Here is a 16,172-nt window from a genome sequence, read left to right as displayed (position 1 = left end):
AATGTTTATTGCTCCTTTGTGATACCAGGCTAAAAGATGTCTCTTTCTTCGTTTAGATTGCTTCCCAAGGCTCTCTTTTGTTACCCTTACTTTGGTTTAGGCAAGGCCCCCCAGGGTGGGTGCAGGGTGTGTGTGTGTGTGTGTGTGTGTGTATTCAGGAAGGGGGGCAGTGGCCTGGTAGTGGGGAGCTATTTGCCATGCAAATAAATAATTGCAATGTTCTGTGATAGGGGTATTGCCTGTCCACTGTCTGAAAGGCCACCAGAAAAACTTGTTGATTCAACAAAGCTGTTTGTTAGATCTACTGCCGTGGTGGAGAACATCACCTTGACAGTCTTAGTAGCGGCTCAGAAAAGGAAATTAGGGCAGGGTACTTATTTCAGGGCCTGGGCTGGGTGATTTTAAGGTGAGTCTTGCAAGGTGGGATCAACACTGGGCAGAGGTTTGCCTTCCTAGCTTTCTCTGGATTGGTGGGCACAGTGGCGTAAGGGCCTCGAGGCCACTCTTGATGCTCAAGCTGTGAGTCTGGCTAAGTAAATTATTTACTTGGTTCACAGTCTTTTCTTCTAGGAACATGTATTTCCTAAAGTGAGCAGCTGGCTCATTTCTGTGTGGTCTTTGTCGTATTTAATGAGGCACAGGGAATGACGTTGGTTTCAGTTCCTGGGTTCTACAAAAGTGGTGGCATAAAGGAAGGAGGAATCAGTTCCGGGGAGGAGAGGGTCAGGGGTGAAGAGGGTGGGGCTGGGAAAGGCTTCACAGAAGAGGAGGCACCTGAGCTGGGGACGGAAGCGTGAATGTGAATTCTCCAGAGATGCAAGCTGGGAAAGCATCTAGAGCGTTTCTCAAACTTGAATGTTCATACAGATCAGCCGGGGATGTTGCTGAAATGCGGATTCCGATTCTGCAGCTCTGGGTTCCCTGGGAAGGGCGATGCTACTGGTCTGTGGACCACACTTTGAGTAGTTAGATTCTAGATCAACAGAGAGATGTACAAAGCCATGGGGGCGTGAACCAATCAGGTGTCTTCAGGGAACACCATCAGTGTGCCATGCGGGTAGTATTGAGAAAGTGCAGTGAGGGATGAGATGGGAAGGGTGAGCCCCGACTGAGGAAGCCTTGTATGCTGCTTGAGGAGTCGGGGCTCTGTCAGCCGGAGTTCCCAACCACCGCTGCACATTAGAGTCGGCTCAGAAGCCGAAAATCTGAACTGGTGGGTTCTGCCTGGATCCCGTTCACTGGTATGTACTAAAATCTCCAGGGCTGTTTCTCATCTGCCACGAGGCTGAGGACCACTTCTGGAAGTGAAGGAGAGCCCTGGAAAGGTTTGTAAAGCTGGTTTGCGTTTTAAGTGACTGACAGCCACGTGGAGCTGCGGTGGATGAAACGGCACGGGAGGAGGCCTGAGTCAACTGAGGGGGAGCTCTGGGGAATTCGTTTAGCTGTTGAATTAACTTGGATTAGAAAACTGGGCCTGAGGGAATGAGAGCGCCTGGTTCAGGGAGGAGAGAGCCAAGTTCTGGAAATTTACTGCTCTGGCCTTGAGATGTTTCCCAAGGATGTGTGGCCTGTAGCACACTTCGTCCCTGGGCTTCCAGTAATGGCATGGCACCATCATCACCTGATGAGGACACCAGAACCACAGTGGGCACAGTATCCGGGTCGAGGGGGTGAGGACATGAAAATCAGTGGAGACACGTCCCAAGTTTGCCTCGGCCTGGCCCTGACCTGACCTAAAACCTTTGGGCAATTCTCAGTTGGATATGTTATTGGAAAAATGTCTTCATATAAATTAGAAATTCAGAATTTGACCTGCTGATGCTATAAATGCTAGCTTCCTATATTTCTTTCAATTTTAAGTGTTTTTTTTTTTTTCCTAGCCAATATGGAACTCTGATGGTTTTACAGTTAGAAAGGAAAAGAACAAATGTCTTAACTTCATTACTCACCAGTTGTTCTTGTTGTCCTGTGTGTCCTTTAAAACAGGATGTCTGCGGGCCAGCCTCATGGCCTAGTGGTTAAGTTCAGCACACTCTGCTTTGGTAGCTTGGGTTCAGCTCCCAGACACGGACCTACACCACTCATCAGTGGCCATGCTGTGGTGGCACCCCCACATACAAAATAGAAGAAGACTGGCACAGATGTTAGCTCAGGGCATATCTTCCTCAGCAAAAAAAAAAAAAACAAAAAAACCCAAAACAAAAAAAACCCCAAGATGTCTGTGCTACACGTTTGGATAGTATATTACATTTTACCCTGTGCTAGGGGCCCTCCTGGACAGCTGTTTCCTTTCCTGATGCTTGAAATTCAAATACAGGCTATATCTTATTTGAATCGCCTGGAACTGTTATCATTAAGACGCAAGTAATTTGCTTAAGCCAGTAACTCTTAGCAGCAAGAGGTGGAACATGGGGTGGGGGGGTAACACTCAAAGAAAGGAAGCCTTTGCTCTCTTGATCTCCTCCTGGTCCAAGCTCGCCAGGCCCTCTCTAGTTTTCCTTTGGGCCCTGAGGGCTTTCTCATTGGGCAGACAGCGAAGGGGAATCCCCCTCAGCTGTTGAAGGAGGGGTCCCTTCAAAACCTGAAGACCAAGGCAGTCAATTCTTGGTTTTCCAACTCTAAAACTCCTGTGTAGGTGAAAGGGAAAGTGTATTCTTTTAAAATTATTTTATTGAGGTTATGTTGGCTTTTAACACTGTGCAATTTCAGCTGTACATTATTATTTATTAGTTTCAGTAGAGACTGCATCATGTTCATCACCCACAGACTAGTTTTTATCCGTCACCATACATATATGCCCCTTTACCCCTTTTGCCTTTCCCCCACCCACTTTCCCTCTGGTAACCACCAATCTGTTCTCTGTTTCTATGTTTGTTTGTTTATCTTCCACATATGAGTGAAATCATACGGTATTTGTCTTTCTCTGTCTGACTTATTTTGCTTAACATAATACCGTCAAGGTCCATCCATATTGTCGAAAATGGCACGATTTTATCTTTTTTATGGCTGACTAGTATTCCATTGTGTATATACATACCATATCCTCTTTACATTCATTGATGGGCACTTGGGTTGCTTCCATGTCTTGGCTATTGTGAATAATGCTGTGATGAACACAGGGGTGTGTAAGTCTCTTTGAATTGTTCATTTCATGTACTTTGGATAAAAGTGTATTTTTTTCTCACCCCCATACTAGACCCCCCCCAGGCTGGGAGGAAAGCAAGACCTATCAGGTGTAGGCAATTAAAGGCTGCAGGGCCCCCCAACCCTGGGCTCACCTCCCAGCCCCATGAGCCCAAGGCTGACTGCATTGTCTCCGTGCTGGTGAACGCTGGGTACTGCAGAGCCAAGAACCAACTGTAGCCCATCAAATATTTATTGAGTGATTGTTGTATGCCAAATGCTGTTCTTTGTGTGGGAGATAAAGCAGTGGAGCAAAAAACAAAAAACGACAAAACAAAATCCCTGTGCTCTGGGAGCCCTACATCTTGAGGAAGGGAAGCAGATAGCACTAACAAGTGAAATGTCATATTTAAAGATGATAAGGGCTATGGAGTAAAACAAGGCACCGAGGGGAAATAGGGAGTGTGTGTGTGTGTGTGTGGTGGGGAGGATGTGGTGTGCACTTTTAAATGGGTTGATCTCGGGAGACTACTTTGAGACCATGATATCTCAGCCAAGGCTGGAAGGAAGTGAGGGGACATTGCTTATACTTCAGGGAACGGCATCCCAGTTGAAGGAACAGCAAATGCAAAGTCCCTGAGTCCTGAAATGTCTGAGGAATAGCAAGGAGGCAGTAAGGCTGGAGCTGAGGAACCAGAGAAGCTGAGTGAGAGATGAGATTAGAGGGTATTGAGGCCAGTGCTGAAGGTTCTGGAAGACCACTGTCAGTTTTCTTCTCATAACTCTCCAGCCAGAGCAGCCGTGCTGTCCAGCATACTGAGGCTATTGGGCCACCATTTGGCTCGTCCCATGTGGACAGCCCCTTTCAATGGCCCAGGACTGTACATGCTACCAGAACGGATGTTCAAATTAGGGGTTGGGTGAGGAAGTGGACACCAAGCTGGGTGGTGGGACATAGGTAGCAAGGAAAGCTCTGGAGACCTCCCACTGCCTCCCATGGTTCAGAGCAGTTTTCTTGTCCTACTGTTATCTAGCCAAATTGCACCTGTAATATCTTTCAGTTGCTCGAACCCTCCACATGTCGACAGCTGATAGCCTTAGGTATTCCAGTGTAGCATTAGCAGCTGAAGATCACGATTCAGTCCTTTACCACCTCCAAACATATTTAATAGTCCCAAAAGGTCTGCCTTCATTTTTTCCACCACAGATTATATGATCTACGTTCACTCAAGTAGAATTCCCTTTTGTTATCACTAAACTACTTCTCAATCTGAAATGGTACGCATTAGAACATGTAACCACTTGCTTTGACAGCCTCTTGTTTCTGCACAACCAGATTGGTCTGAATTACTACCTGGTTACCAGCTTGTTAGTTGCCAGGTGTTTCAAAGACCGTTCAGTATCCAGTCGGCATCAGTAGGTTCTGTGAGGACGTGGAAGCGGACTTGGGCTGGCGCTGCCGTCACGGTTCAGCTGCTGGCTTTTATTCTCCAGAAGGGGGCGACCTCGTTCCACTTCACTGTGTGCGCCTCCGTGGCACAGGTCCTCTGCTGGTCTGGCTTGCTGTGTGGGTTAAAGGCTTCACAGCCTCCCAGGCAGCCGAGGGGTGGGGGGAACGTGGGAGCCTTTTTTTTTTTCTTTTTTACTCCCTGGCTCTCTGATTGTATTCTAGTTCATTCTATCTTAGCTCTGCATGCATCTTATTTGCACTTGGGAACCTGTTCTGGCTCCTCACTGTGTCTCCCGGCCCCTGCTGTGGACCCCTTCATATCTCAGTCCGCCTCCCCACCCACACCTTCACTGGCTCCAGAGTAATCTTTCTGAAGCATCTCCTCCAAAATCTTCAAAGGCTCGCTAGCATTATACGTGAAAGTTTAAATTCCTTAGGGTGGTATTCAAGGCCCCTGAGAGTCAAACTGCAACCTGTTTCTCCAGTTCCCTCTGCCTTTTACTCCCTCACAAAGCTACCTTCCCACCGAGGGGTAGAACAAGGGGGTTTGCATGGACAAACCTGGGCGCAAAGCCCAGCGCCTTCACTCTCCAGCCGTGTGACTTTGGCAAGTAGCCTGACCTCTCTAGGCCCAGTTCCCACATCTGTAAATTGGGCTCAGTTCTTCGTGCCCCTCAGGTTGGTGTAACAGACAAATGAGACTGTGAACGTGCAGGTTCCTTGCAGTGCAGTGCTCACATGGTAAGTGGCACCATCATTGTCATCATCATCGTCAGTTCCCTCTGAGCTTCTCTCCCTCTTTCCCATTATCCCAATTCCCTGCCCTCCTCACCTGTCGACATTCTACCCTCTAAGATCGAGCCTTGTGTCACCTGCTTTAGGATAACCCTCCTCTCCCTCTGGGGCCCCATGGCTCTCTGTAACTTCCTCTGTGTGAACCTCATGCTCTGAGCCAGGCAACTGTGAACTATTTTCCTGAGCACTCCGGACTGGGCTAGTGCGCTGCTAGGCACTGTAGGGTTCTGCAAAGAAAGAGGCAGATGAGGTCCCTGCCCCTAGGACATGTATGCTCTGGTAGAGAAAGGATATGCTAAGAAAATACGTACGTGCGGTAGATTTCAAAAGGAAGACTGTAGCCGGCTCTGGGACGGTAGAGAAGGAACGTAACTTAGTATCTGGTCTGGGTTAGGGTGGGGGCACCAAAGCCCTACCTGAGAGAGGTACATTTAAGCTGAGACGGAAGCACGATGAAGTCAGGCCAAGCGGGGAAAGGAAGAATATTCCAGAAAGAGAGAACTATGCACATCTTTTCTCTCTTGCTAGTTTTTAATTCTCCAGGACCAAAGACTAGTTTCTTGCCATGAAATCTCCAACATTGCCTAGAAAGCCCCTTGCCCAGAGGAATTGTTCAACACAAAATACCAAGATATTTACTTTTAAAATTACCATCTTTACAATGATAGAGAAACAAGCTCTTTCATTTCTTGGGGTGGATACTTTACAAATTTTGAATCAATTACCAACATATCGTTGTAGTGAAAAAGAGACCAATTCTTCAGAGACCATGCCCCTTTGAGGCCTGAGGCCTCACAAGATGGTACTTCAGGAGGGCTGTGCATTACCCCCTGGAGCACGAGGGCTCTACCTGTGTGGGAGTGTGCAAGTCACTTCAACTCGCACACTGAAGATCGCCCCGTGATAAAACAGAGGAGTGTGGGATTGCATTAGGATGCCCTGACAATCTTCTTGTTTCCTGGAACTTTGGGGGTCCAACTGCATTTCTTTTGATGAGAAACTTCCAGTTGCCCCCGACGAGGATGACCACAGGCAGCCTACCGCCTTGCTCGTGTCCGGGATGGGCACAGTGGCCTGGTGTTACAGCACAGGAACTAAGCCTGTCAAAGTGGCCCCGCTGTGCTGTTGAAGCTGGCAGCTCCACCCACCTCATGCCAAGCTTGGCCACAGGAAGCTTTGCTGAGTTTCCCAAGTGTGGCGCTAGTGCTCAGGCTTGTGGAACATATGGGGTCATCCCCAGTCAGGATCCTTCCACTCCTGGGGCAGTGTCGGGGGCCAGCTCAGTGCCCCAACTGGCTCCCTGCTAGTGGGGCTGCTCCAGCCTTCCTCTCCATACAGCATCTCCATTGATAACCCGTTGGGGGCCCTGGCCTCTTTAGGGTGTGCATGGGGTTAGCTTCATGGTCTTGTTCTCCTCCGGAGCAAAAGAGCTCTGAACATGGAGGCCTGGCTGCCCTGATTTTTGAGGGGTGGTATGTGGGAAGGATGGAATTTCTCTTTGTATCTCAAACTATCATGCCCTTTGTTTTATACTTAGCCAAATACCATGGGCTCCTTCTTTTAAAGAGAAAGAAAAAGCTGGTAACTGATGGTTAGTTATTGGTCACTGGTAGTTTTCATTTTTACCCTTGATCAGTGAATGTCCAAGGACCAGGCACACAGCATCAGTTTCATCAGTACTCAAATCAAAATCTCCCAAACAGATGAACACTTGTTCTTCACGCCTGGGAGTCATGGAGAAAGACGAGAGAGGAGACAGACCTATGAGATCTAAGAGGAGAGCTTATCTTGGGAGGAGACTCAAGACGCAGGAAGTCAATGAAGCTGAGACATGGTCCTCTGTTGCCAGCTGATCCCCAGAACTGAATTCCACCAGCAGAGCTGGGACTCTCCCCCAGGAAGGCAGAAGGCGGGCTGGGAGTCAGTGGCTGGGAGAGCTCCTTTATCGCCGTTACAGTGAGTAATTACATTAGGCCCTTAAAAATGGCAACTACAGGTTTATTCTTGGAGGGCAGGGCAGAGGGTGAAATGAAGGAGAAAGATACTAGGGAGAGAAGTGACTGGAACTGGAAAGGCTTTAGTCAACTCTCTCTTTTTTATTTTAATTGGAGAGATAGAAGGGAAAAATTGTGGATGATGCAGGAAGGTTTCTAATTGCCAAAGGTGAATATGGCAGGTCGTGCTGTAAAATAGCCTAAATGCAAAGGGCTGCAGGATGGCGAAGAAGAAAATCAACGTGGAGCAGTGGGATTGGGGCGATTTCCCTGAAGATGAGACCTGAGCTGGGGGCTGCAGTGTGACAAAGAGCTGGATGGATGCGAAGGGTCGCAGTTTCCCGAAGGAAGACAAACAACGTGCTGCGGGGAAACGCAGGTCTGCTTCTCAGCTTGGGCAAGTCCCTCCTTCATGGAGTCAGCGGCAGCTGACGTCTCTGGCAGCTCAAGCCTCTGACGGTTTTCCGCCCACTGGGGCTGCTCACGGGCGCACCTTTGTGGGGACTGTCTTCTGTGCCTGGCCCCCAGGGACAGGGTGGAGAGTGATGTGTACAGGAAAAAGCAGGTACTGAAGTTGACGGTTTCCTTCTGATTTCAACTATCAAGAAAACTCTGAAAACTTCTAAAAACATCTGTTAAGCATATAGTTTTAAGCTGAACTTATGGCTTAGATATTTCAAAAATGGAAGATGAACACAAAGATGGAAGAAGCGATGGTTTCTAAAGAGAAGAAGTAGCAATGGTCTTACCGAGAGATTTATGCCACATGGTGCACAGCGCACGACTGAGGTTTCATTGATTCTTGGCAAAAGATTGGCACAGAGTGTTTTTCATTTGTTATCAATACTTTTCATTTTTGTCCCCCAGGCAGCCACTGTAAGGGGCAAACTGCTGCTCAAGGAGAGGCTGGAGCTTCTTTCATCACAGGGAACGGAGTGGGAGGTGGGCAAGGTTGCGCCAGGCCAGGGCACCATCTGCTGCTAGAAGGCATCCCTCGGAGCTGCGTTAGGGCCACAGCAGGAACGGGCACAGCTCCCCTTCCTTTGAACACCCTGCTCCGATAATGAGCTGACAGCCTGCAGATGGAGCAGGTCAGTAAAAACCAATGGGACTGCATTCAACGAACATAAAAAATGATGTCCTTTCGATATTAGTACCATATTTTCACACATACCCACTTTCAGATAGTCTAATAAATCTTTATTCATCTTAAAAGATGTCTTTTTTTAGCCAATAATATTCTTTTATTAACCCATGAAAGACAATCTATTATGAAATGGTTAGCTTAGTTTCCTTTAGACAAAGATAATAGAATTCAAATAGGAATTTGCCTGGTTCTTTTGAAATATAAGGAGAGCTGGCTGGCTGAATTGATAAAGGAAAAGAACAATATGAGTCCTGTCACATTCAGAGTGGAGGTGAAAGGCAAACTTTTGTTCATCAGGTAACATTTGTAAAATGTACACTTAACTTAAATCAACTAACATTTCACAAGCATACAAATTACACCATTTTAAATAATACTTATTATAAAAAGATCCTACACATCATTGGTTAATGCAAATAAAATATCTTCAAATTATTACAGCAGTCAAGACATTTTACATCCATTTGCGCTTTTAAAACTATTGCTAGCTGCTTCTGGAAAAAGCTACAGTAACTGTACATTGTGGAAAAAAAGTGTTTTGGGATACAAATGCACACGTCAACACCAGAAGAGGCACAACAACATTGAACAATTCTCTCTCAATTTCCCTGAAACAAAAGATCTATTCAATGAAGTACATTTCCATGCTAATTGCTAAGTTAATGTTTTGACAAGCGCAGAAGAGGGCCACTTTTTCTTGGTCACTAATGACAGCGAACACCAGACGTCTAGGAAAATATATATTTACATAATATATATTTAAGAGAATATCCAAGGAAAATGGGACAGTTTTCACATACATATTCAAAGAGTCTCAGAAATTCCACTGAGGTCCACAGTGGGACGCCTTAAGTGTCCCCAGTGTTCTCTGGAACCAAACAGAGAAGGGCAGACCTTTACTAATGGAGTCCGTCCACCTATGTTAATAGACAATCTAATGGAAGTGGAATGATGCACTCATTAGAGAAATGCCTGTCACTTACCCAAACTCCCAGTGGGTGGGCATAAACGTAAGTAACGTTTTCGGGGAATTCAACATTCAGGTGCACTGGCTACAGGTTAATGACCTTTACTATGTGGAGGTAACATACAGAGAAAAAGAAATGTTCCATATGGAGAAAATGTATTGTCTCATGTGGATTAATGAAAAATTAATTGGGTTGAGGTAAACGTTCTTTTTCCCAGCTCTAGTCGAAGAAAAGACAAAATATATATTTATTTGCCAAACGGGGCGTCCAATTTGACAACCAGCTCTCACAAGCGGTCCACGATATTGGTCACATAGATTATATTGTAGCTCTATAACTCCCAGATACAGTGTTACTTGTGTGTAATCAATTGGGGGAGACCCACATCTGGAGGGAGGCAGAGTGGGTGTTACAACTGAAATGATGTCCATTCCTACGACTGCGTCCCATCCCGTGGGGCCCATGGAAAATCAGAAATAGGACAATTCACAGTCAGTGTTTTCTCTTTGATGAGCTCTCTTAGGTTTCTGTGTTTGTGTTTCCCATGCCCTGCCGAAGGCTATTTGCATTATAATGTCAACCCTTGGTTGATGAGAGTTCTTTTGAAATATTCCCACTCTGGTTTTGTAGATAATTGAGGTTGCAAATATCGAGTCTATAACGTCAAGCCAATAATCATAATTCTGAGTTAAGATTGGGATGAGCGGAGTGGAGCATTCTGGTTTGGAGTCTGTCAATGCGTCTGTACTTCCTTTCCACTCCCATGGCTTTTCCATCTGTTGGATGGGTGTGTGATAACACTTATCTCATTTGCCCTTTGAATTGACGGCATGAAGCCCGTTTCACGCATTTTTCTCTGGAAAAGGATTACAATGATGGCATTTGGAATCCAAGTTTATATCTAGGGGATGTGATAATTACTTGTCATTATGTAATTTCTAATGAAGGCATTGTGTAACAGAGCAGATTGCAGAACAGAAAAACTTGGGTGTGGTGGCAGGAGATGAGCAGGCTGAAAAATACTTGAGAGTGAATTTATGAAGGTCTGAAGGCCCTGAAGAAGTCTGCATTTTATTCTCTGGGCCACATTATTTTCTGAAATGTCTGCCACAGACTGCTCGTGCTAGGGGAAGTTAATATGTCCGGCGCAGCTCAGTTAAATTAAGCCCAACTTTACTTTAGGGTCGGCCTTAAATATGCTAATATGCATGTGGGTCTCTGAGGGTTTTGTATATTGCTTTTCTCACGCTAAACAATATAACTTGGTAGCAGTACACAAACGAATATGAAAAATGTGCCAGCTAGGCACTTTCGAGTCAGTTGATTCTAATATTCTGTGTACACTCAACACACCTTATATTCATAGGTACCTGGCACATAGCAGGGCTGAATGAACGAATGAAATGAATGAAGTATCTGAATAGCCCTCAACTTTCTCACCTATAAAATGGGAAAACGGTAATACAATTTTTAAAGAGTTGAAAAGTTGGAGAAAAGTGATCACAGAGCATTTTGTGACCACAGCGTCTTTTAATTAAAATCAAATTGAAACAGACTTACAAATGAAAAAAGTAAATATAAAATAATGGGGAAAATATCTAAGGGATTACTCTCCAATTATTGTCTGACTGTGAAATCTTTGCTTAACCTTCCTAAAGTTTATTTGTAAAGGGGACGATCATACTTTGCAAGGCTCTTAGGCTCTGCCTAGCACCGTTACTGGGTGGGGTGTATATGGTATTGTGGATGACAGCACAGGCTGGGAACAAAACTGCCTGCGTTTGAATCTCAGCCCTGCCCTTTTCTAGATGTGTGATACTTACTACGTGTGTGACGTTGGCAGTTTAATTAATTTCTTTCTGCCTCAGTTTTCCTCATCTGCAAAATGGGAACAATAAGTATACTTATCTCAGAGGGCTACAGTGAGGAATACAGATAAAATAATCAATGTTAGATATTAAGAAAAGTTAACTTCTCTTACTATTATTATTCCCAATTTCCTAGATAATAGGAGAGAAAAGCTCAGGCCTGCCCTAATTTGTTCTTCCTAGACTGGAGCTGCTCAGCCAGTGGCTGGACCCCATTTCCCCCTCTGTCCCAAACTCAGTGCTCACAGCTCATTTTTAAGGAATACTCTCCCCCACCAACTTCAACAACTATTGGGTTAGACCCTCTGTCCTCCTCCAAACCCATTTATATTAATAAAAAATCCACCAGTGCTTATTCTTTTTGTGGCCATGAATATATAATTACATTCACGTCCCTGGCTGATTTATATTTGGATTATTTTCTCTCTGGATTACCTCCAGTTTTGGCCCATTCAATTGATGCTCAGTTAAAATACAGAGGAATTCTTGATATCTAGAATTTGGAAGGACATACAAAGGCAAACAAGAATTATACACCATCTTGCCTAGGGATGTGTGATGAGAAGGGACCAACGTGATACTGCAAGATTTGTTAGATGGTTTGTTCGTTACTAGGACATGCTGGTGTCATTTCATCGCTATGGTGACAATTTAAAGAATAATAATGTAAATAGGCCACTTGCATGGTTCCCACTATAATATTATTTTGATTGCACCCTTTCTCTATGTTACTGCATTTTCCCCCAGATCATTTGACTGTTTATCTGGAATTCCCCAAATAGGCCAGCGAGGCATCAATAAGCCAGCGAAGGTTTTGAAGGACCTTCCAGCAATCCCCAAAATGCCCCCTCTACTTCGGAGAGTGGGCTCTGCAGTAACGCCAGCAAGTAAAGAAGAAGGAATGGGACGGACACGGTGTGACCCAGTATCAATAATGGAGGCTGAGTTTTCCAATTCCTTCCATAGATCAGTAAAGTCTATCATCGAGCAAGTTAAGGCAGACCACACTCACGAGTAACCTGTTTACATTTAAACTCACTTATGACTTGTATTTCCTTTTGAGGACAACCTTAAGGGTGAACAAGAGTTTTAAATGATCAAGATATTTACATTAGTTTTGACTCTTCAATGGCTTATATATATGTATTGGAGATATATATATATATATATAGGATATTATACATATCTAAAGTTTGCTTTAAGAGTGCTTTTCACATGAATATACCCAAGAAAGATTATCAACAAGGGAGTTAAATATTTGCATACAAAATAATGTCTGGCTGCATAGAATTCTTGCGCTCAATAGATGAAGAGCAACAGATTGCTCTTATTAGTGGTTTTTTATTTATAGCTCTGTCAAAAGTATGTGAAAATATTTCTCTCTCACGAACCACTCTAGAGAATCATTTTATACAAAGTGGGGTTTGTGTGTGTGCGTGTGTGTGTGTGTCTTGGAGGTCGCTCATACGGGTTAGCTCAAAGCTTTTCTGGCACAGTCTAATAAACTGAGTTCCATGTAAGTGGCCGGCCACCACCAGAAAGAGATGACTTCAAATAGATTTCCAGCAGCAAGGCTGGGACTAAATACACATGTGACAACAGGCTTCAAGGAGAGGAAAAATCCAGTCATAATAAAAGGCCAACGAGCTTTAATTGTAAGAACTTCTCCGACTCTGAGAATCTTTTATTTCCACCAATGAAACCACTTATACTCCTGGTTTGATGTTCTAATTTAAGAAATGGAAGACACTGAATTAATTTTTAATTTCTATTCCACTGCCATGTCTCTTTTCATTGTCCCTCTAATGCAAACTGCACTGAACAATACAGATCGTATGTCTCATTGCCACCAGACAACCTCATCAGCCAAAAGAGAGTTAAAAACATCAATAATTTTCAGATAAACATTAAAAATAATCCTTCCGATTTCTTTGAAAATAACATCATTTTAAGTTGGAGCACAATCACTGAAGGGAAAAAGAACCCAAAACAAGTGAAATCTTTTATTATTTTAGTGGAAAATAAAATAAGAATTGGATTTTCATCTAGGACTATAATGGTTCATGCAGTAAAAAGGCTTTCGTCAAATGTCTGTTCTCTCCTCATTAAGGAACTATCTGAGGCCATGTTCCTGGGTCAACTTATATCTGCTTTTCTAAGCTCTCTAGTCCTGTCCTAATTATGTCTACATCTCAAGATCCATGACATGGATTCAAACAGACCCATGGCTAAATGTAAACAGCTATAGTGACCATACAACACCGAATCTATTCGTTTGTCTATAAAGTGGCAGAAGTTCAACCTTTAATGAATAGGACTTGATTCTGCCTAAATCCCTAATATAACTAATAAAATGTGGTCACTTTCAATAAGATAAATGCCTAGATATTATTTTATTTTTTTGGTGAGGAAGATTGATCCTGAGCTAACATCTGTTGCCAACCTTCCTCTTTTTGTTTGAGGAAGACTGTCACTGAGCTAACATCTGTGCCAATCTTCCTCTGTTTTGTAGGTGGGACCCCGCCACAGCATGGCTTGATGAGCGGTGTGTAGGTCCACACCTGGGATCCGAACCTGCGAACCCTGGGCTGCTGAAGTGGAGTGTGTGAACTTAACCACTACACCACCGGGCTGGTCCCCCAGGATATTATTTTTAAAAATCCAACAACAAATCCTTTGCCAAGGCTAAATATCTTGCACCTTAACAATCTATTTGTCCTCAGACCCAAAATAAAACAGTGCTTCAGCCAGATTCTCATTTCCTAAATATCCCTTCAATTCATAAGAAAAGCATCCTTCTAGAGGAAAACTCCCCATTAGTCAATCTTGGTCTTATCATAACTGATATTTATGCTTCTAATAAGGTCAGAAAAATACCTGGGTACTTGCAGTAACTTCTAGAACCCACATCTACATGCTAACAGCGCCTCTAAAAACCTTCTGAGCAACACTGAAACCTTATTATTTACTTATCTTGAAGCAAGTTTGCTTATCATTTAGAAAAGTCTGTGTAACATTTCTTGTCTCTCTCCACTGTCTCTCACCTTCTGCAGCTTTTAAGTAACAGCAAGGCCTTGGCAACAAAATAATGTATCATATGGTTCAATTTACATCTATGCAATGAAACAGGCTTACCTGTCATTCTTGCACACAGATCTAAATTATAACCCAAGAAGCAGAAATTGCCCCTTTACTGTATAAAAATTCTGTTTTTAGAAGGAATACTTAAAATCAGAATCTTTTAAAATCAATGTATAATACTGAAAAACAATCTACATCTATTTTTATAATAATTTCACCTTTCAGGGGAAAAAAATCCAAACTATATTGAAGTTCGTTTTATATTGCTTCTTCAGGTCTCTTATATTGACATTTAACCACAAATACCCTTTGGCAATTGCTTTAGATGCCATGGTCTGTGTGTACCCAAACATTAAAAAGATGATCAATTCATAGTCTCTACAGACCAAAGCATAAATGGATTAAGAAATAATAAAATTGGATGCAAATTCGGGTAACTATACCAAACCTGGTGAAAAGAACGTGGTTCACCTTTTAGAAGAGTTGTCTAAAATGTTCCGGTCAATCACAATTTTCCTTTTTCTCTGCAATGATACACCAGTTGCCATGGTCGTTCCCAGAGCTCAGAATGTGGAGCTCTGACACATTCTCCTTCAGCAGGGCATAGAGCTCACCTTCTCGAAACACGTGGTAGTAACGCATAAAGGCTCTGGAATCCAAAACGTCGGGCTGTTCTTCGACAGAAATTGCGTCATCTGGGTTGGAATCTGTGGAACCGACTGCAGAAATCCTTCTCAATATCTTCCTAGCAGAAGGGTTACCTTCTTCTAAGTTACCTGCACGCGCCCAATTCTCATTTGTATTGGTGCTCTCCGGAAAATTCCCCTCTCCGTTTCTCCTCATTTCACCGTGATGGTCTCCATTTAGGTGTTGCCTGGCGGCTGGTGCTTTCAGCCCTTCCGAACGTTTCTGAGAACTTTCCACAAACACTTCTTCATCTAAATTTTGCTCTGTTGTTGAAAATGGCTCTTGGTGATCTAAGTCTAAGCTAGAGCGTCTGGAAGGCTGGACCAACACAGTGCTGTTGGTCCATCCTTCTGTGCTTTTCAAGGGTCTCACTCTTTCAATTTGCTTCCTCAGAGTTGATTCATCCAAAGATCTGGAGAAAAACCAGGAACGAAAAGATTTTCCTAACGTGTTATAGAATCCATTTTCTTCCTCTCCTTCCCTAGAAACCTTTGCACAACAGGTTCCAGCCGTCACTGGTTCATAGTCCATGCTGTGGGACCGTCTTGAATCACATTGCTCTTTAAAACAACCAGAACAGCTACACACAGAGCAAGGAGGACGACAGGGATGGCTTCTTTCCGGATGTCCACACTGCTTCTTTCTCCCAGGCTGGCTGGATTCTGAGAAGAGCTGGGAGCATAAAGCCCTGTTCCAGGGAACAAGCACATCTTGCTTCTCAAAGCGCCTGTTCTTTTGTTCCATAGCCCAGACATAAATCATCAGCTGGCCTCCAGGAACTAAGACCCTGGCCATTTCTTTTATTGCTCTGATTCTTCTTTGTTTTGTAGAAAAATGGTGGATGACTGGAAAAGAAGAAACTAGGTCTCAATGTGTATGCACATACATAAACCGACATATTTATACACTACTATTTTCCATATAACAATGATGCCATTTTGACATGTAGGAAAACCTTATTTCCTACAGGGTAGGGCAGGTGGTAGAAACAGCCCCAGACCTGACTTTAGGGGAGACATCATTCTTAGCTTCGGCTCATGTACTTATTGGACAACAGAT

At 43.9% G+C, this 16,172-nt stretch overlaps 1 protein-coding gene across 12 annotated transcripts in view; it reads right to left on the bottom strand.

The window, feature by feature from the left end:
* Nucleotides 1-5,889: 5,889 nt before the first annotated feature.
* TRMT9B (tRNA methyltransferase 9B (putative)) overlaps nucleotides 5,890-16,172 on the bottom strand; it is a 58,345-nt gene continuing 48,062 nt past the window's right edge. For all 12 annotated transcript variants that reach the window (XM_070499911.1, XM_070499910.1, XM_070499915.1 and 9 more), the window contains one exon: nucleotides 5,890-15,958. In XM_070499911.1, the coding sequence (XP_070356012.1) occupies nucleotides 14,928-15,958 (1,031 nt within the window). In that variant the 3' untranslated portion in view covers nucleotides 5,890-14,927. The remainder of the gene's footprint in view (nucleotides 15,959-16,172) is intronic.

The sequence above is a fragment of the Equus asinus genome, chromosome 27 (genome assembly GCF_041296235.1).
Source record: "Equus asinus isolate D_3611 breed Donkey chromosome 27, EquAss-T2T_v2, whole genome shotgun sequence".
In the NCBI taxonomy this organism is placed as follows: Eukaryota; Metazoa; Chordata; class Mammalia; order Perissodactyla; family Equidae; genus Equus; species Equus asinus.
Note: the sequence above shows the minus strand (reverse complement) of the source record. Positions and strands in the feature narration are given on the sequence as shown.